Here is a 15,578-nt window from a genome sequence, read left to right on the forward strand (position 1 = left end):
TATCAGGAAGATTGATTTGAAAGTAAATTGGATTTAAGTGAGGCAATGCTATGCAAAATTATTAACCATAGTTTCTCTTTCAGCAACAATACTGCTGTTACTGCATACAGTGTTCTATTGGTCTTGCTCATTTTTCTTTTCATTACTTAATACAAATCTTTCCATGCTTTTTTAAGATCACTGAGTTGCATTTCTTATAGCACATTCCATCATAATCATACACAACAACATGTACAAAATTCTAAAATTCTGTGATTCTAATTCTGTGATTGATGACTTATGTGCACATCATAGTACATAAATAAAATAGTATATTATTGTACCCCAAGAAATGATAAATATGAGAAATGCAGAGAAATTTAGGAAAACATAAACCAATGAAGAATAAAATAAATGCAATGAGGAAAACAATAGGTACAATAGCTACAACAATGTAAAGGGAAAAAATGAAATGAAGTAGAACATTGTGTGATTCTAATAACCAAGCCTGAATCCTGAGAAGCAATATGTACAGATATGTGTAAAATTATTTTCTTTTTAAAAATCTGTTTTTATTGGGAAAGAATCACTGAGTGAGAGGCAGGGAGAAAAGGATGTTCAGAAATTAATGTAATATAAAAATATAAGTTATCAATTTAATTTTTTAGAAGATAGATAATATCAGCAGCAGAATGCTGACATAATTTTATGTAAAAGACAGGAAGAGAGGAAACAAGAGTTTATAACTAAGGTGATTAAGGTATAACTAAGGTGAATCACTAACCATACTAAAGTAACCCCCCTCCCTTATCCCAGGAAATCTTCCAGGGATGTGCTGGAGATAATATATTATGAGAACAGGCTGTTAAGTTTTCAGTGTGAACATTTACACCTTACAAATCCACAAACAAATCAGGATTTGATTTATGTGGTGTTGATTATTTAGACTTTAAAAAAAATGATGGAGAAAAATGTTAATAATGAACATTAAACAATTTTTCGACAGCTGGTTGTTAAATATTTATCAGTATATTCCTATATCTTTCTCATTCCTATATAGGAAGGATATACCTCTTCTGGCTGAAAAGGTTTTAAAGAAAAAAAGTATCATATGTATGTGAAGGAAAAATAGAACCTTTTCATCAGCTTGTAAATATAGACCAAACAAATAAAAAAAGGAACCACGTGGTATCAAGACCAAATCTGAGATCACTTAATTCAAACAAAAGTAAAATGTTGACATTTCTCATATTGATCACTAATCTGTGAGGAGAAGGTAGAAAAGATAATTGGGAGAAAGTTGTAAGAGTCTATCTTTATCTTTCTCAACTCTGGGGCTTGAAAGGTGTCTGGTGAAAATATTTAAAAATATATTTAAGATAACTAAAAGTAGTGGCCAGGCTTTCTATAGATTTGTTACCTTTAAATAAGTTTCTCCTCTCACTTCATATAAGAACTGACATTCGGTCCTCTTCAGAATAGCTATAGTAGATCCACTCACATGAATCCTCAAAGCTGAAAAGGAAAAAGCAAAATTAAATTACTTCCATTCAGAATCCAGTTTCATAGCCACATGTGTTCTCACTTATTCTAGCAATGTTTCAATTGTTCTTATTATCTTAGATATCCTCTTAAAAAGAGACTTTGTGACCTACTTAAAGCATATCCTTTCACATGGGACTGCAAATGATTTTCAATATTCTGCAGAATGTTTCCTAATCACTGTTTCATAGGTTCATGCACGTCTTTCCACAGTTGCAATAAATGTGTCCTAACTTGAGGCAGGGAACTTGGGATTTTGGCTTGTTTGCATTATGATGCAATGTCAAGAAACACCATTAAGGTAATGGACATGTGAGTGAAGAGGACAAGCATGAGAAATATAATGGATGTAGAACTAGCAAGATTTAGTGATTATAGGCTATATGGGATGAGAGAAAAGGAAGCGTCAAGGATGATTCTAAATTTACAAATTTAAGTGACTGGGATGATGATGAATAGAAAATTAGAAAAGCAAATACACAATAAAAAAGGGACATTTGAAATAAAAGCAAGTGAAGAAAAAAAGATTAACATTTCAGTTTTAGACATTATTTGAGATGTTTATAGAACATACATGAGGAAATACTTGGCAGTCAATTAATAATGTGGATTAGGGGAAGTTCAGTTCTCTCTAGTGCTGCTTACTTGCTCTTACCCATATGAAAAACTAACAATGAGAAGCCATTGTCCCAAATGAATTGGAAACCATTGCTATATAATTACCAATTCCATTACAAATCTCAGCAAAAGCTTAAAATCAATATCTCCCAAACCAACCTTATAAGTAATTTACAAAAAAGTTGTTGGCAGAAATTTTATCTGTCATATCCGATTTTAGAAGTCCCCTCTACATTCATCAATATAATTTAATCCTTTTATTTTACAGATTGAAACAATTGAAACCCAGACAAAATTAAGGGATTTAATCTAAGTTACCTCCATATTAAATAGCAGACTTGTATTTTAAACGTAGGCCCTCTGATTTCAAAGCTAGTCATTCTACTATACCATGACTTTCTCTCATAATCATCAATAACAAATATTTGTTGGATTTCTACCCTGTATAAGTGACAGTTCTAAGACTTTTCTCATTATTAATTGTTCAGTGGGATCTGACTCTTTGTGATATCATTTGGGGTTCTTGATAAATATACTAAAGTAATTTTCCATTTCCTTCTCTAGCACATTTTACAGATGAAGAAATTTAAGTAAACAGGATTAACAGGATTGCACAGGTAGTAAGTGTCTAAGGCTAGAATTGAACTCAGGGAGGGTAAATCTTCCTGGTTCCAACCCCAGTGTTCTATCCACTGGGCCACTTAGCTGCCCCACTTCTCATTATCTGCCTAAAGCAATAAAGCATACTGAAGGATACTTGATTTGTGAATTCTAGGTTGTATATCCAAGTCACTATTCCTAGCTCCTATTAACATCAATGTTCCACAAATCCAGAGTTCTGCAGCCAGTGGCTGCTATGAAAGCTCCCTGGAGGCACTATGTCCTTATAGTCCTTTCTCCTTCAGTTAAAGAGACCCTGTTCCTTTTGGGGACCATAGCAACTAGAGAATCAAATGTTCAGCTGGAGTCTTATTTGTGAGAGTCAGTTTTTCACCGTGAGCATATAACCTCAGAAATAGACAAACCGTTCAGGACTTGACTTATTATTTTGTTGATTGATTTAATTAACTGAGACTTAAGAAAGTGATGGAAAAAATTCAATAATGTAACTTAAACTTAAAAGTATGTCATGTATATATATATATATATATATTTTTTTTTTTTTCAGGAGAACTAATGGTTTACCAATTAACATTTATCACCTGTGCAACACTGGGAGGATTCCACATACTCTTTCTTCCTAAATTTTTACTTCATCTCCATCAGATCCCATGAGAAGAGCTGATATCAAAGCCTCAATTCTCCTACTCCCCTTGCCCCTGGAACACCACATTCCTTCCCAAGAAACTCCTGGAACTCTCACTCCTATCCACAGCTTCCAAATCCCATGTATCCTTCATGACCAAGCATCTCTATGACTCCAAAAGGCCATCTCTTATCCCCAAAGATTTTGAAAAACCAAGATCAATGAAATAGGGGAGAAGAGTAGGATTATTCATTAAAGGTGTATGTATGGGAAGGGGAGAGAGAGCATGGGAGCAGTATGTGTCTTTGGGAGTGGGAAATAGTAGATGTGTTCCTTGTATTCCTAGTGGTAACCTGGAAAATGTTTCTCCTTAACAACAAAGTTATAAATAGTAGAATGATTCCACAGAATTATTGGTTCTGTATAGTTCAGGTACTTCATCAACTTCGAAGATCTGTCATTTCATCCTGGAATACTCCCTACTTGATATTATTGTGGTTGAAAAAAGTTTCAGCCTACGTGTAGGCAGCCCAGTAATGAGCCTTACTCGTAAGACAGACATCCCATCAGTCCTTCACTAGGTCTATATTATAAGCCTGTCTAGCTTGTTAGAGTCTATACTCTTGTGTCATTCATTGCCTTAAAGAACCTAAGGGTTACTTCCGTAACACAAAGAGGCATCAGAGGAGTACTTCAGCACAGTATTTCCTATAAGTGTGTGTAGATTGACTTTGTGGCCACAAAGTAATATAGTAGATAGTGTCAGGCTTACAGTTAGGAAGATTTAAATTCAAATCTGGCCTTAGACAATTACTAGCTGTGTAATCCTGGGCAAGCCCCTTAACCCTGTTTGCCTCAGTTTCCTCATCTGCAAAATGAGCTGGAGTAAGAAATGGGAAACCGCTCCAGAATCTGCTAAGAAAACCCCAAATGGGGTCACAAAGAGTCAGACAACACTGAATGACTTAGGGAATCTTTATAACATTGTTTCTAGAAGAAAATATTTCCCAAATTCTAAGCAATTGAATTTTTGGAACACAATGTGTTTATGAGTTAGTGATTCCTATATAAGCACCTGCCTATAGTAAATAGACTTATATTTCCCTCACTAGTGTGAATTTCCATGATAATCAAACAAAATGGAGAGAGGAAGACAAGATGGAACATATTCCATTTCTCTTTGGGCTTCTTACCATCAAGCTTTCTCTGATCCTATGGACCAATGCTCATTTTCGTGGCTATCTCATTACGCATGAGCCAGGAGGAAAATCATGACTCATGTCAGGGGGAAAATTCTTACATATAATAGTACAATTTCAGTCCAAGAAAGGGATACTCATCTCACTGTCTTATTTATCTCTACTGATATTTTTCAGCTCTTTCTACTATGCTACTCTGTTGGTGAATTCTCAACTACGAAGAAAGCCCGTTTCTTTTCTTACGGAGGCCTGTGGATTCCATCCTAGAGGCTGTGTTCACAGAATCTCCAAACAGACAGTAACGAGGCATTTTGATTCCAACAACTCCAGCAGCACATGGGCCTGAAAAGGGAGAGGAGAAAGAAGAGAACTTGTAGCTTTTAATGTGGTGCAATTTAAATCGGGGTGTAATACATTGATTACTCTATCACTGGAAAGTGGCAAAGGAGTTTGCAGAATGCTAAATAAGGCTTGTATCCAATGGGTGTCTAGGAAGGCAAAAACAATTAGCAAATCTTTGTGTTAGGTTTCTGCTAAGATTTTGTCCTGAAAGTTTATATCTATACCTATACCTATATCTATATCTATATCTATGCATGTGTATACATACATATATATACATAAATATATATATATATATATTATATTTTATATATATATTTTTCCCCCCTGAGGCAATTGGGGTTAAGTGACTTGCCCAGGGTCACACAGCCAGGAAGTGTTAAGTGTCTGAGGCCAGATTTGAACTCAGGTCCTCCTGATTTCAGGGCTGGTGCTCTATCCACTGTGTCACCTACCTGCCTTTATATTTTTTCAATGAGGGGACTTAAGGTGCATAATGGATAGAATACTAGGCTTAAAAGCAAGAAGGTATGAGTTCAAATCCTGCTTTAGACTCTTTTTAGCTGTTTGATCCTGAGCAAATCACTTAATCTCTCTCAAACTCAATCTTCTCATTTGTAAAAAGAATTGGACTTGATAGCCTTGTAGTCTCTTACAGATATGAATTCTACCCTTGAATAATTTAACATCAAAGACATTTTTATCCTTTAGAAGTCTTACATTCTGTACCAGGGTCAAGGATTTCAAGCCCATTCTCATAACTGCTTAAAATAAAACACAAAACCTCAACTTTAACAATTAACTTCGGAAATACAAGGTTACATGAAAGCCTAAATACAGGATTTTTTGTTTTCCTCTCTGTAGATATGAACCAACATTTGATTTCTAGCAATATTTAGCACACATTTTTGTATCTTTGAAAGTAAGACCTCAGGCTTAAGTCAGCATTCTAAACTTGAGAAGCAAAAAAGAAGCTTTTGCAATGAAGGATTCACAATTGTTATGATACTGTGATACCCTCAGGAGGTCACCTGAGCATCTGACCCCACGTCCTCTGAATCCAGCACCCTTTCCTTCGTACCATGTTGAAAGCCTACATTCCTCCCGCCATCTTTCTTCTGTCTCTGTGTGGCCCTTCTAGGTTGACCATTATGGGGAGGATTTAAGGACAGAGGTCATCCCTGTATGGGAAGAGAGGACTCCTCTGTGCACCGGTCTCTGTTTAGAAGCATAAGATCAATAGGGATGGGATGAAGTACTTCTGACCTGAGCCACTTGGGGTTTGGAAGTTCCATCTATAGCAACTACCCCCACTCTCTGTTTCCAAGGTCTAAATGCTCCGTTCCAGTTGCCAAAGACAAAAATATTCAGTTAGAGAGCCAGATGGAGGAAAAATAGTTGCTCAGTCAAATATTTGGTTGGAATATTTGAGGGTAAGGAGTTTTAAAAGTTAAAAATTAACTCAGGAATAGCAAAATCAGGTATTCATTAAGCAATAACAGTTGAAAAAAATACCAAATACAATTAACTTTGTGGGTTTCTCATGTTTCTATTTTCTATTTTCTGGTTGATTTTCTCAGTGGTTTTGGATTTTAATGTTGTTTGCATAGTCTTATCCTGGAAAGAATACGCTCTTATGTAGATTAAAAAAAAAACAACAATCACCAACATCCCCTACCAAGAAAAAAAAATCTACCCTCAAACACCAGGAAAATTCTTTCTTCCATTGCTAAGGTACTTTATTTCAGAATAAAATTTAATTTCACCTAAGTAAGATGCTGCTTTTTAAAGAAGATAATTTTAGGTTACTTCTCATCTTGCCTTCTTTTCCAGAAACTGCATCTGTTCCTAAGTACATACAAAGGTCAAATCTCTCTCAACTGAAAAATGGGGCAAACAAACTTGAAGCTAAGATAAAGTGGAAAGTTCCCAGCATAGCAGTCTGTAGATATGGAGCCTCTAGCCTCAGTCCTGCCCATAATTATCTGTGTGACCAGTGTCCCAGTGTTCTTGTATATAAAATGGGTATAATAATACCAGTCACATATACCTCATAGGGTTGTTTCGAAATTCAAAGGAGCTCACATATATGAAAGAGCTTTGAAAAAAAATGTTATACAAATGTAAATTCTTGTTACTAATAATAATAGCAGTGATTAAGATAAATAATGCCCACAAGGAAAATCCCACTTCTGTGAAAGTGTGGATATGAAGTAATCCATATTTTCACTTTCACTGTGGGATAGATATGGAGAAATAGAAGCAGGATACTATGTCTCCATCACATCCCAAATGAGAGCTCTCAGCATGGTCAAGGCTGGAGGGATGTCACTTCTGATCTACAACTCAAGAGCTCCCACTGGGACACATGTTCTACTGGCCAAGTGTTCCTGTGGTCAATCATGTGATCTAAAGCAGAGTTTCTTAAATTTTTTGCATTTGATCACAACATAATATTTTCACTCTTTTTGTTATTTTCTTGCATTTTGTTTTTCTCATTTTTTCCCTTTTTGATCTGATTTTCCTCGTGCAACAAGATAATTATATAAACATGTATATATTTATTGGATTTAACATATATTTTAACATGTTTAACATATATTATATATATACATATTTATATATGGATTACTTGCCATCTAGGGGAGGGAGTGGGGGGAAAGGGAGGAAAATTTGGAACATAAGGTTTTGCAAGTGTCAATGTTGAAAAATTATCCATGCACATGTTTTGAAAATAAAAAGCTTTCATAAAAAAATTTTCCTACTGATGACTCCTTTTTGCCTGAGAAATTTTATGCAACTCTAAGTGCATAGGTATGTAAAATGGAAATATAAATGAAACATTTACTGATAATAAATCATCATTACATGACCCTTATATTCAGTTATGAAACCCTATAAGGGATTATGACCCACAGTTGAAGAAGCTTTAATCTAAAGCACATCCCATCATGCTATACACACTCACACACACACACACACACACACACACACACACACACCTTTTTTTTGTAACAAGCATAATGTAGTTAAAATGAATACCAAAAGCACCCTTAATCAAAATAACAGTGGGGTAAGTAATTAGTAGTAGGTAAGTAGGTAAAAATATTGTGAGGCAAATTAGCAACCAAAGTGGGAAAGACCTTAGAGTAGCAATTTGCAGACTGAATTGTGTGTTTATGCAAGTGAAGAAAAGGAAAGGTATTTTCCCCAGAAACCTGGTCTTGTCCCTTCTCTGGGCTTTGTTGATATCCGAGGAAGGATGAAGGCATCATTTTCACGATGATTGTGCATCTGAGATACAGTCTGTGTTAGCCCTGTCTAGAAGTCCCTCCTTCTTTCTTTCTCCTACTTACAGCCTCCCTCAGCTCCAGCTGCTGGTTCATCAGAGCACTACAGAGCCAGCATTTTGTGGTCTTCTAGGGACCACCATAGCTATATGTATTTGGCTGCCAGTTCCTATACCTAAGGATTATGGTGTTTCCTTTAATCCCTTTTGCTGAACCTAAGTCATATATCTAGGCTTCTAGATAAGGGCTTCTTAACTTGGGTTTTGTGAACTTAAAAAAACCCAACCTGATAACTATTTCAACATACTAGGTTTCCTTTGTAATTCTGTATATTTTATTTTGTGCATTGAAAAACATTATTCTAAGAAATGGTTCATAGGCTTTACCAGACTGCCAAAGGGATTTAAGACACAACACAAAAAAAGGGGAAAAAATCCTGTTCTGGGTTGACCTACAATTTTCTAAGAAGATTATTGTGGGGAAGAGGAACAAAAATGCCTTTTCAGTATGGGAATTTGCCCAGCTTGTCTTGTTTAGATAATGCAATCTAATCAAAAATATTTTGATGACATTACTATAAAGAATACATGGAGAAATGGAAAAAAAAAAGACAATAGAATCCCAAATTGCTTAATGAGGTTGAAGCATGGTGTATCTTGTCTTAAAAACTGTCTCCTCTCACTTGATGATCAAAAGGATTCAAATGAGAAAAATTAAAACCTGCCCAGGAGTTTTTATGCTCAGAAGACACATCTGACAGTTCCTGGAAATCTAAATATCCTTAGAACTTAAAGAGATAACATCAAATATTCATGACAAAGTGGTACAGAAATCACATTTGGAAACCTTTTCTCCTTACTGACTTAGGTCAGGCAAAAAAGTAAACCTTATGCCTAGTTAACATAACTTTTTCAAAAAATTTTATTTTTTATTACAGCTTTTTATTTTCAAAACATATGCATGGATAATTTTTCAACAATGACCCTTACAAAACCTTGTGTTCTAAATTTTTCTCTCCCTTTCCCCCTAGATGGTAAGAAATTCAATATATGTTAAACATGTTAAAATATATATGTTAAATTCAATATATATATATACATATTTATACAATTATCATGCTGCACAAGAAAAATCAGATCAAAAAGAAAAAAATGAGAAATAAAACAAAATACAAGCAAACAAAAAGCGTGAAAATGCTATGGTTAACATAACTTAATTCCATACCAGAATGTACTCCAATGCGGATCCACACAGGGAGACCTGGAAGATGCTGGAGTTCAAAAGATCCCATGAAACTAAGGATGTCCAAGGCCATTTTGGCAATGTCTACTGCATGTCGATTGCCATTTCTCTTTGGCAATCCACTAGCAACCATGTAGGCATCTCCAATAGTCTCCACCTGTGAAAACAGTTTTATAGAAATTTATGCAACATTAGTCATTTTACATCCTCAGTGATATGAACAAAGTGCACACTATGAACATGGCACTGCACTATTAGTGGGAATTACCTTTAAGAAAGTACAATTTGTCTTACTTGGAATCTGATTAAGAATATTCTTACAGTAACTTCTCTAAGATGTCATTTATTCTAATTAGATGAAAAATAAAACAGTTACCATAGGCTTTAACTGCACAATAAATTTATTAACAATATAAATCACCAGTGTACTCTGATGATGAGCATCATATAAATACTGAATTGGGTGGAATAATTTTATGTGACTCCAGCAATTAGCCTTTTACCACTTCTCTCAGCAGAGAAAAATTAGGAAATATTTCAAAAATGCCTGTGTTTTCTTCATTGAAAATTACCTATTTTCTATTTTTTACCTCACCCCACTTGGTAGAAGAATATATTAAAAGCATATTTTCTAGCACTGACCTTTTTTCAAATGCCAATTCATGGGTGGGAACCATTTCCTTATTGACAGTTCTTCTTATGATATAATATAATTTATATCAAGTTCTTTGTAGACTTTAAGATGTTATGTAAATAAACATCAGTTATCATCAATACTATTATTGTCACACACCTTAGTCTAGTATTGAGATTCTAAATCTTTTTCTAAAAATTAACTCAAAATTGATATTATTATCAACTGCATGCATTTTTTTATCTTATTTTTTTAGTTCAACCTGGGACACAATAAAGTAGTGATGTCCTTCACAAAATAGGGAAATTAAGGGGGGAAAGATGATTATGAACATGATGAATTTCAGATGCTATAGGAAGTACAAATATAGATGTCTAGCACACAGTTAGTGATATGGGACCAGAGCTTAGGAGAGATATGAAGGCAAAATAATTTGATTTATATAGGAACAATAATGGAATCCTTTGTAACTATTGAGATTTCCAAGAAAGAATATGTAGAGAAAAAAGAGGAGAGCACTCAGAACAGTTATAGGGTATATCAAAGTGCAATGTTTGGGCTAGCTTTCTAGAGGATCTCGGGACCAACCCGAGTTCTTGGTCTTAGTGCAGGAGAGCCACCAAGATGGTCAAAGATAAAATGTCTCTCTTCCAGTCCTTCTTAGCCTTTATATACCTTAATACAATTGTATCATTACAGCATACTGAATATGGGTGAACTAGAGAACCATTACATCACCATACTAAGTATATATGTGAACTAGAGAACCATTATATCATCAATTCCACTGAGTTAACACCTTGTTTCAAGCATATTTCTCTACATCAAAGGATGGAAGAGAAGACATGGAAAATGTTCTAGAAAAGGAGACTGGGGGCAGCTAGATGATGCAGTGGATAGAGCACTGGCCCTGAAGTCAGGAGGAACTGAGTTCAAATTTGACCTCAAACACTTAACACTTAGTAGCTATGTGATGCTAGACAATTACCCCTAATTTCCCTGCAAAGAAAATTAATTAAATAAATAAATGTTTAAAAAAGAAAGAAAGAAAAAAGAAGGAGAAGAAGAAGAAGCAACAGCCTGAAGAGCAATGGATCAGACAGATAAGAAGAGAAGCTGAAAGCAGCCATTTTTTAATGGCTTCAATAGTTAAGAAGTTATTTCCTTAAATCAAGATCTCTTTGCACCTTCAACTCACTGTCCCTACTTCTGTCCTCTGGGATCAGGCAAAAAATTACCTGATTCTTTTTTTTGAAATAAGGAAATAAAGCTCATAATATTCAGAACTTTTGGGGTTATCATGTTACACTGTTGACTCATGTTGAGTTTGCAATTTGTCTAGACCACATCTTTCCATCTTGTCCACAGGAGTAATGGTCCTTTAATGACTCATTTTCGAATTCATTTCTATTCAGGAATAAAAGTCAAGTTCATTAGCTTATAGTCTATAGACTCTATTTTCCTGCATCCTCCCTCTTCTTTTTTAAAAATTGAGAAAATTCCTTCTTTTTTTCCTCAATAGTATTTTATCTTTTCCAAATACACATAAAGATAGCTTTCCAATATTCATTTTTGTAAGATTTTGTATTTCAAAATTTTCTCCCTTCTCTCTTACTTCTCTCCTTCCAAGACAGCAAGCAATAAAAAATCCTTCTTCTGAGGAGGAAAAATACTACAACTAAGAAGAAAACTAGTTTTTTACCATACATATTGATCGTCTTTCAATCATTGTTAAAAGTATTTTAACACTGTTACCTTGTAGACATCATGGTGATCCAGAATGTGGTCGAAGCTCTTGTAGACATCATTGAGCATATCGACCACCTCCATAGGGGTGCTATACTTGCAGATGGTGGTAAAGCCTACAATGTCACTGAAGTAAATAGTGACCTCCTCATATAGTTCAGGTTCCACGAAACCTTTCTCTTTCAAAGACTTTACCACTAGCCTGAAGCAGGGAAAGAACACAAAGAGAAGAGCTTCAGGTTTCAGCTACTAATTCTTTTCTCCCAGAAATCATTGCCTTCCAGCAGCAACAAATCAAGGTGTGTATGACAATAGCTTGATATTTGAACATTACAATTAATATGTGCACATTTTCTCAAATACACAATACTCTCATGCACCTCTACATCAAGGAATATTTTATGCAAACTTTAAATATAATGAAAATCATGAATGATTTACTAAATAATAATAATAATAATAATAATAATAATAATAGCTAGAGTTATTATAGCTGGTTAAAGTTTCCAAAGTGCTTTATATATAGTTTCTCATTTGATTCTTAGAACAACCCTATGAAGTAAATGTTATTATTCTCCACATTTTTAGATGAGGAAACTGAGGCAAAGAGAGTGACTTGCTCATACAGCTAATATGTGTCTGAGGAAAGTTTCAAACTCAAGTTTTCCTGACTTCAAATTTAGTATTTTAGCCTCTATTTCACTAAGCTGACTCATTAGCAAAACACTGTCCAAAAGGATACTCACTGCCCAAGACTTAGAAAACATTCAAAGCCATAATGTCTTTTATGAGATTATTGGAGGGAGGGGAATTCCTAAATTTGCTAATAAGATCTAGACCAAATTAAAAATCCTCTCCAGTTTTACTAGTGTTTTTAAAAAAAAAAAAAAAACAAAACATCTGACTTCCTAAGCAGTTTCATTTGTGACATATTTAAGTTATAAATATTAAATTGCTTGAGATAATTGTTTTTCTCTTCTTTAAAAATCAGTTTTGAATGTCATGAATATTTGAAAGAAAAAAATATTTTATTTCTTTAAATTGTAAATTCAGTCACTGGGAGAACCCAAACTGTAAAGATAAATTGAAATATGGTACCTTTTACATACCAAGTCAAATGATCCTTACTATATCTAAGCAGTAGAGATGAGAGTAGGAAAGTAGGAGAGTAGTAATGTAATAGGCCATACATATTCTTATAATGGCCATGTCCAGAAATATGCTTCTTTCCACATCTTGAATCTATCACTTCTCTGTTAGGTGGTGGGTAGATGTTCATCATTTGTTGAGCTGGCCTTGAGGAAACTGGACCAGATACTCTAAGTCACAGAGCTTTTTATTAGCAGTGCAGTGGTGGACTCAGAACTTTGGTGTGGTTGTTCCCTTCACTGGTACCAAAAAAGCAACCTATTCATACCTTTTCATTAATTTAATAAAATTCTATTAGATCCCTAACACGTATAAAGAATGTGAGATTATATTCCCCACTTCTACATAAATCTCCCATGAGAGAGTAAGCTATTGTCCTTTACCTTTTTTAAAAAATATATATTGCATGGATATATAGTATAGCACTTGCACATTCCATCTCTTATATCTCACTTTATATTTCCTGTTCACCTCATTTTCTAGTCAAGAACAACACAAGCTATTAGCATTAATATTAAAAAAAAATCTATTATCTCATGGATTGGTGTGGTGTATCTAGTTCCATTGTTTACAAGTCCCCATTTAGTGCTCTTCCCATTTATTATTAATTAGCCAGCCATACTTGATTAGCTTTTTAAAAAGGAGTACTTACTAAGGGATATGACATGGGCAATTTTTACTGAACAACCACCCAAAAGTCTTGAATATTTTTTCCCACAATTACAATTAGGATTTAGGGGGAGAATGGGTGCAAATTTAGAGAATATATGTGACCAAATAAATTTATAATTCCTTTTTGGAGGCCTCATGAAGTTCTTCTTTTCGGGTTCTACCTTTGTTGAGTTCTGAAGCTGCTTTTCTTCAATGTGTTTAGTTTGTCCTTGGACTGCCTCTCTGCAGATACTATCATCACCCACTGCTAATGCCAATAACTATGGGAAGTCTTATGATCTTAAAAAGAACCTCAATCATCTTCATCTCTTTGCTGTTTATAAGTTTTGCTTCTGAAAATTTATTCCTCAGTGTTACAATCTTTTCTTTATCTTACATAGGTCAAAAGATATGTCAATCTTTCCACCATTCCTAGTATATTTCCTCTGCAGTGTAAACTGATTTTATCCTGTCTCTTGAGGCATTTCACACTTCCCAAATGAATTCAGAGCTTATTCATACTCAGTTTATGCCTTTTATTAACTGATTTCTTAGAGATGTCTAAACTTGTACACATTTAGTTTAAAAAAATGTTATATGTATTTAATATTTTAATTGACAAGCATTAAAGAACTGGAAAATGAGTAGATGCCCATCAATTGAGGAATGACTGAACAAGTTGTGGTATATGAAGGTAATGGAATATTATTGTTCTATAAAAAATAATGAACAAGCTTATTTTAGAAAGGCCTGGAAAGATTTATATGAACTGATGCTGAGTGAAACAAGGAGAACTAGAAATGTATTGTACACAATAACAGCAAGAATGGGCAATGATCAACTATGAAACACTTTGTTTTTCTCAATGGTTCAGATTCAAAGCAACCCCAATAGACTTTGGACAGAAAATGCCATCTGCATCCAGAAAAAGAACTAAAGAGACTGAATATAAATCAACATGTGCTTTATTCACTTCTTTTTCTGTCTTTTTAAAAAATCTCTCCCTTGGTTTTTCCCTTTTGCTCTAATTTTTCTCTCCCAACATGATTTATAAAGTAATCTGTATTAAAAATAAATAAATTTATTAGAAAAAAATGGACAAACCTTTATTTTCTTTCCCTTCCATTTTAACTCATTTCCAATTTAAAAGGAAAAGAAAACCCTTCTAACAAATATACATAGTCAAGAAAGACAAATTCCTACAATGGTCATATCCAGAAATATATGTCTCTTTCTTTATCTTGAATCCATCATTTCTCTGTTAGGTGGTGGACAGCATCGTTCATCATCAGTTTTCTTATACCACAGCTCATCATTGCCTTGATCAGAGTTCCTCACTCCTTCAAAATTCTTGGTCTTTCTAATGTTGTTATTGTTCTACTGTTTCTGCTCATTTTGCTCCGCCTTAGTTCATAAAAGTGTTTCCAGATTTCTTTGAACCTATCCTTTTCATGATTTCTTATGGCATAATCATATTCCGTTCCATTCATATATCATAATAAGTTCTTCTAGCATGGAGATGTGACCCTGCTCAGGCCCAACCCTGAAAACTATTGACAGTCTAACAGACAGTCCAAGGCATCTTAAATTTGCAATATGTACACTAATCTTTATTAGGTCTTTTATTCAAGGTTCAATAATTATGTATGGCATGACCTTTTCAGTCTTTTTCAGAACTACCAAAAGTAGAAGGCATAAAGACTATGGAACATCATGATGATAGTTAATGTTTTTTTCTGATAGTTCCTGAGGTTTTCCATTTTTAAAAATGGAAATTTTCTGCCACCATTCTTGAAAAGTTTGTGCAAAAAATTGTGTGTGCTGCTTCACAGATGTTCCCCACATTTCCTATCAATTCTGGAAGAACATTATGAGTCATCATACTAAGAGGTCTATTCTTATGATCTTTTAGATTCCTCAGTCACTGGAGAATTACTAAA

General features: G+C 34.3%; 1 protein-coding gene across 1 annotated transcript in view; it reads right to left on the minus strand.

Moving 5' to 3' along the window:
• The window catches only part of GUCY2C (guanylate cyclase 2C), a 118,951-nt gene that overhangs the window by 4,835 nt on the left and 98,538 nt on the right, over window positions 1–15,578 (minus strand). The window contains exons 24-27 of the mRNA XM_031938235.1: window positions 11,848–12,040; window positions 9,441–9,615; window positions 4,828–4,926; window positions 1,400–1,494 (exon numbers count right to left, since the gene is read on the minus strand). Coding sequence (XP_031794095.1) covers window positions 1,400–1,494; window positions 4,828–4,926; window positions 9,441–9,615; window positions 11,848–12,040 — 562 coding nt within the window. The remainder of the gene's footprint in view (window positions 1–1,399; window positions 1,495–4,827; window positions 4,927–9,440; window positions 9,616–11,847; window positions 12,041–15,578) is intronic.

Source organism: Sarcophilus harrisii, chromosome 5, assembly GCF_902635505.1.
Source record: "Sarcophilus harrisii chromosome 5, mSarHar1.11, whole genome shotgun sequence".
NCBI classification, from domain to species: domain Eukaryota; kingdom Metazoa; phylum Chordata; class Mammalia; order Dasyuromorphia; family Dasyuridae; genus Sarcophilus; species Sarcophilus harrisii.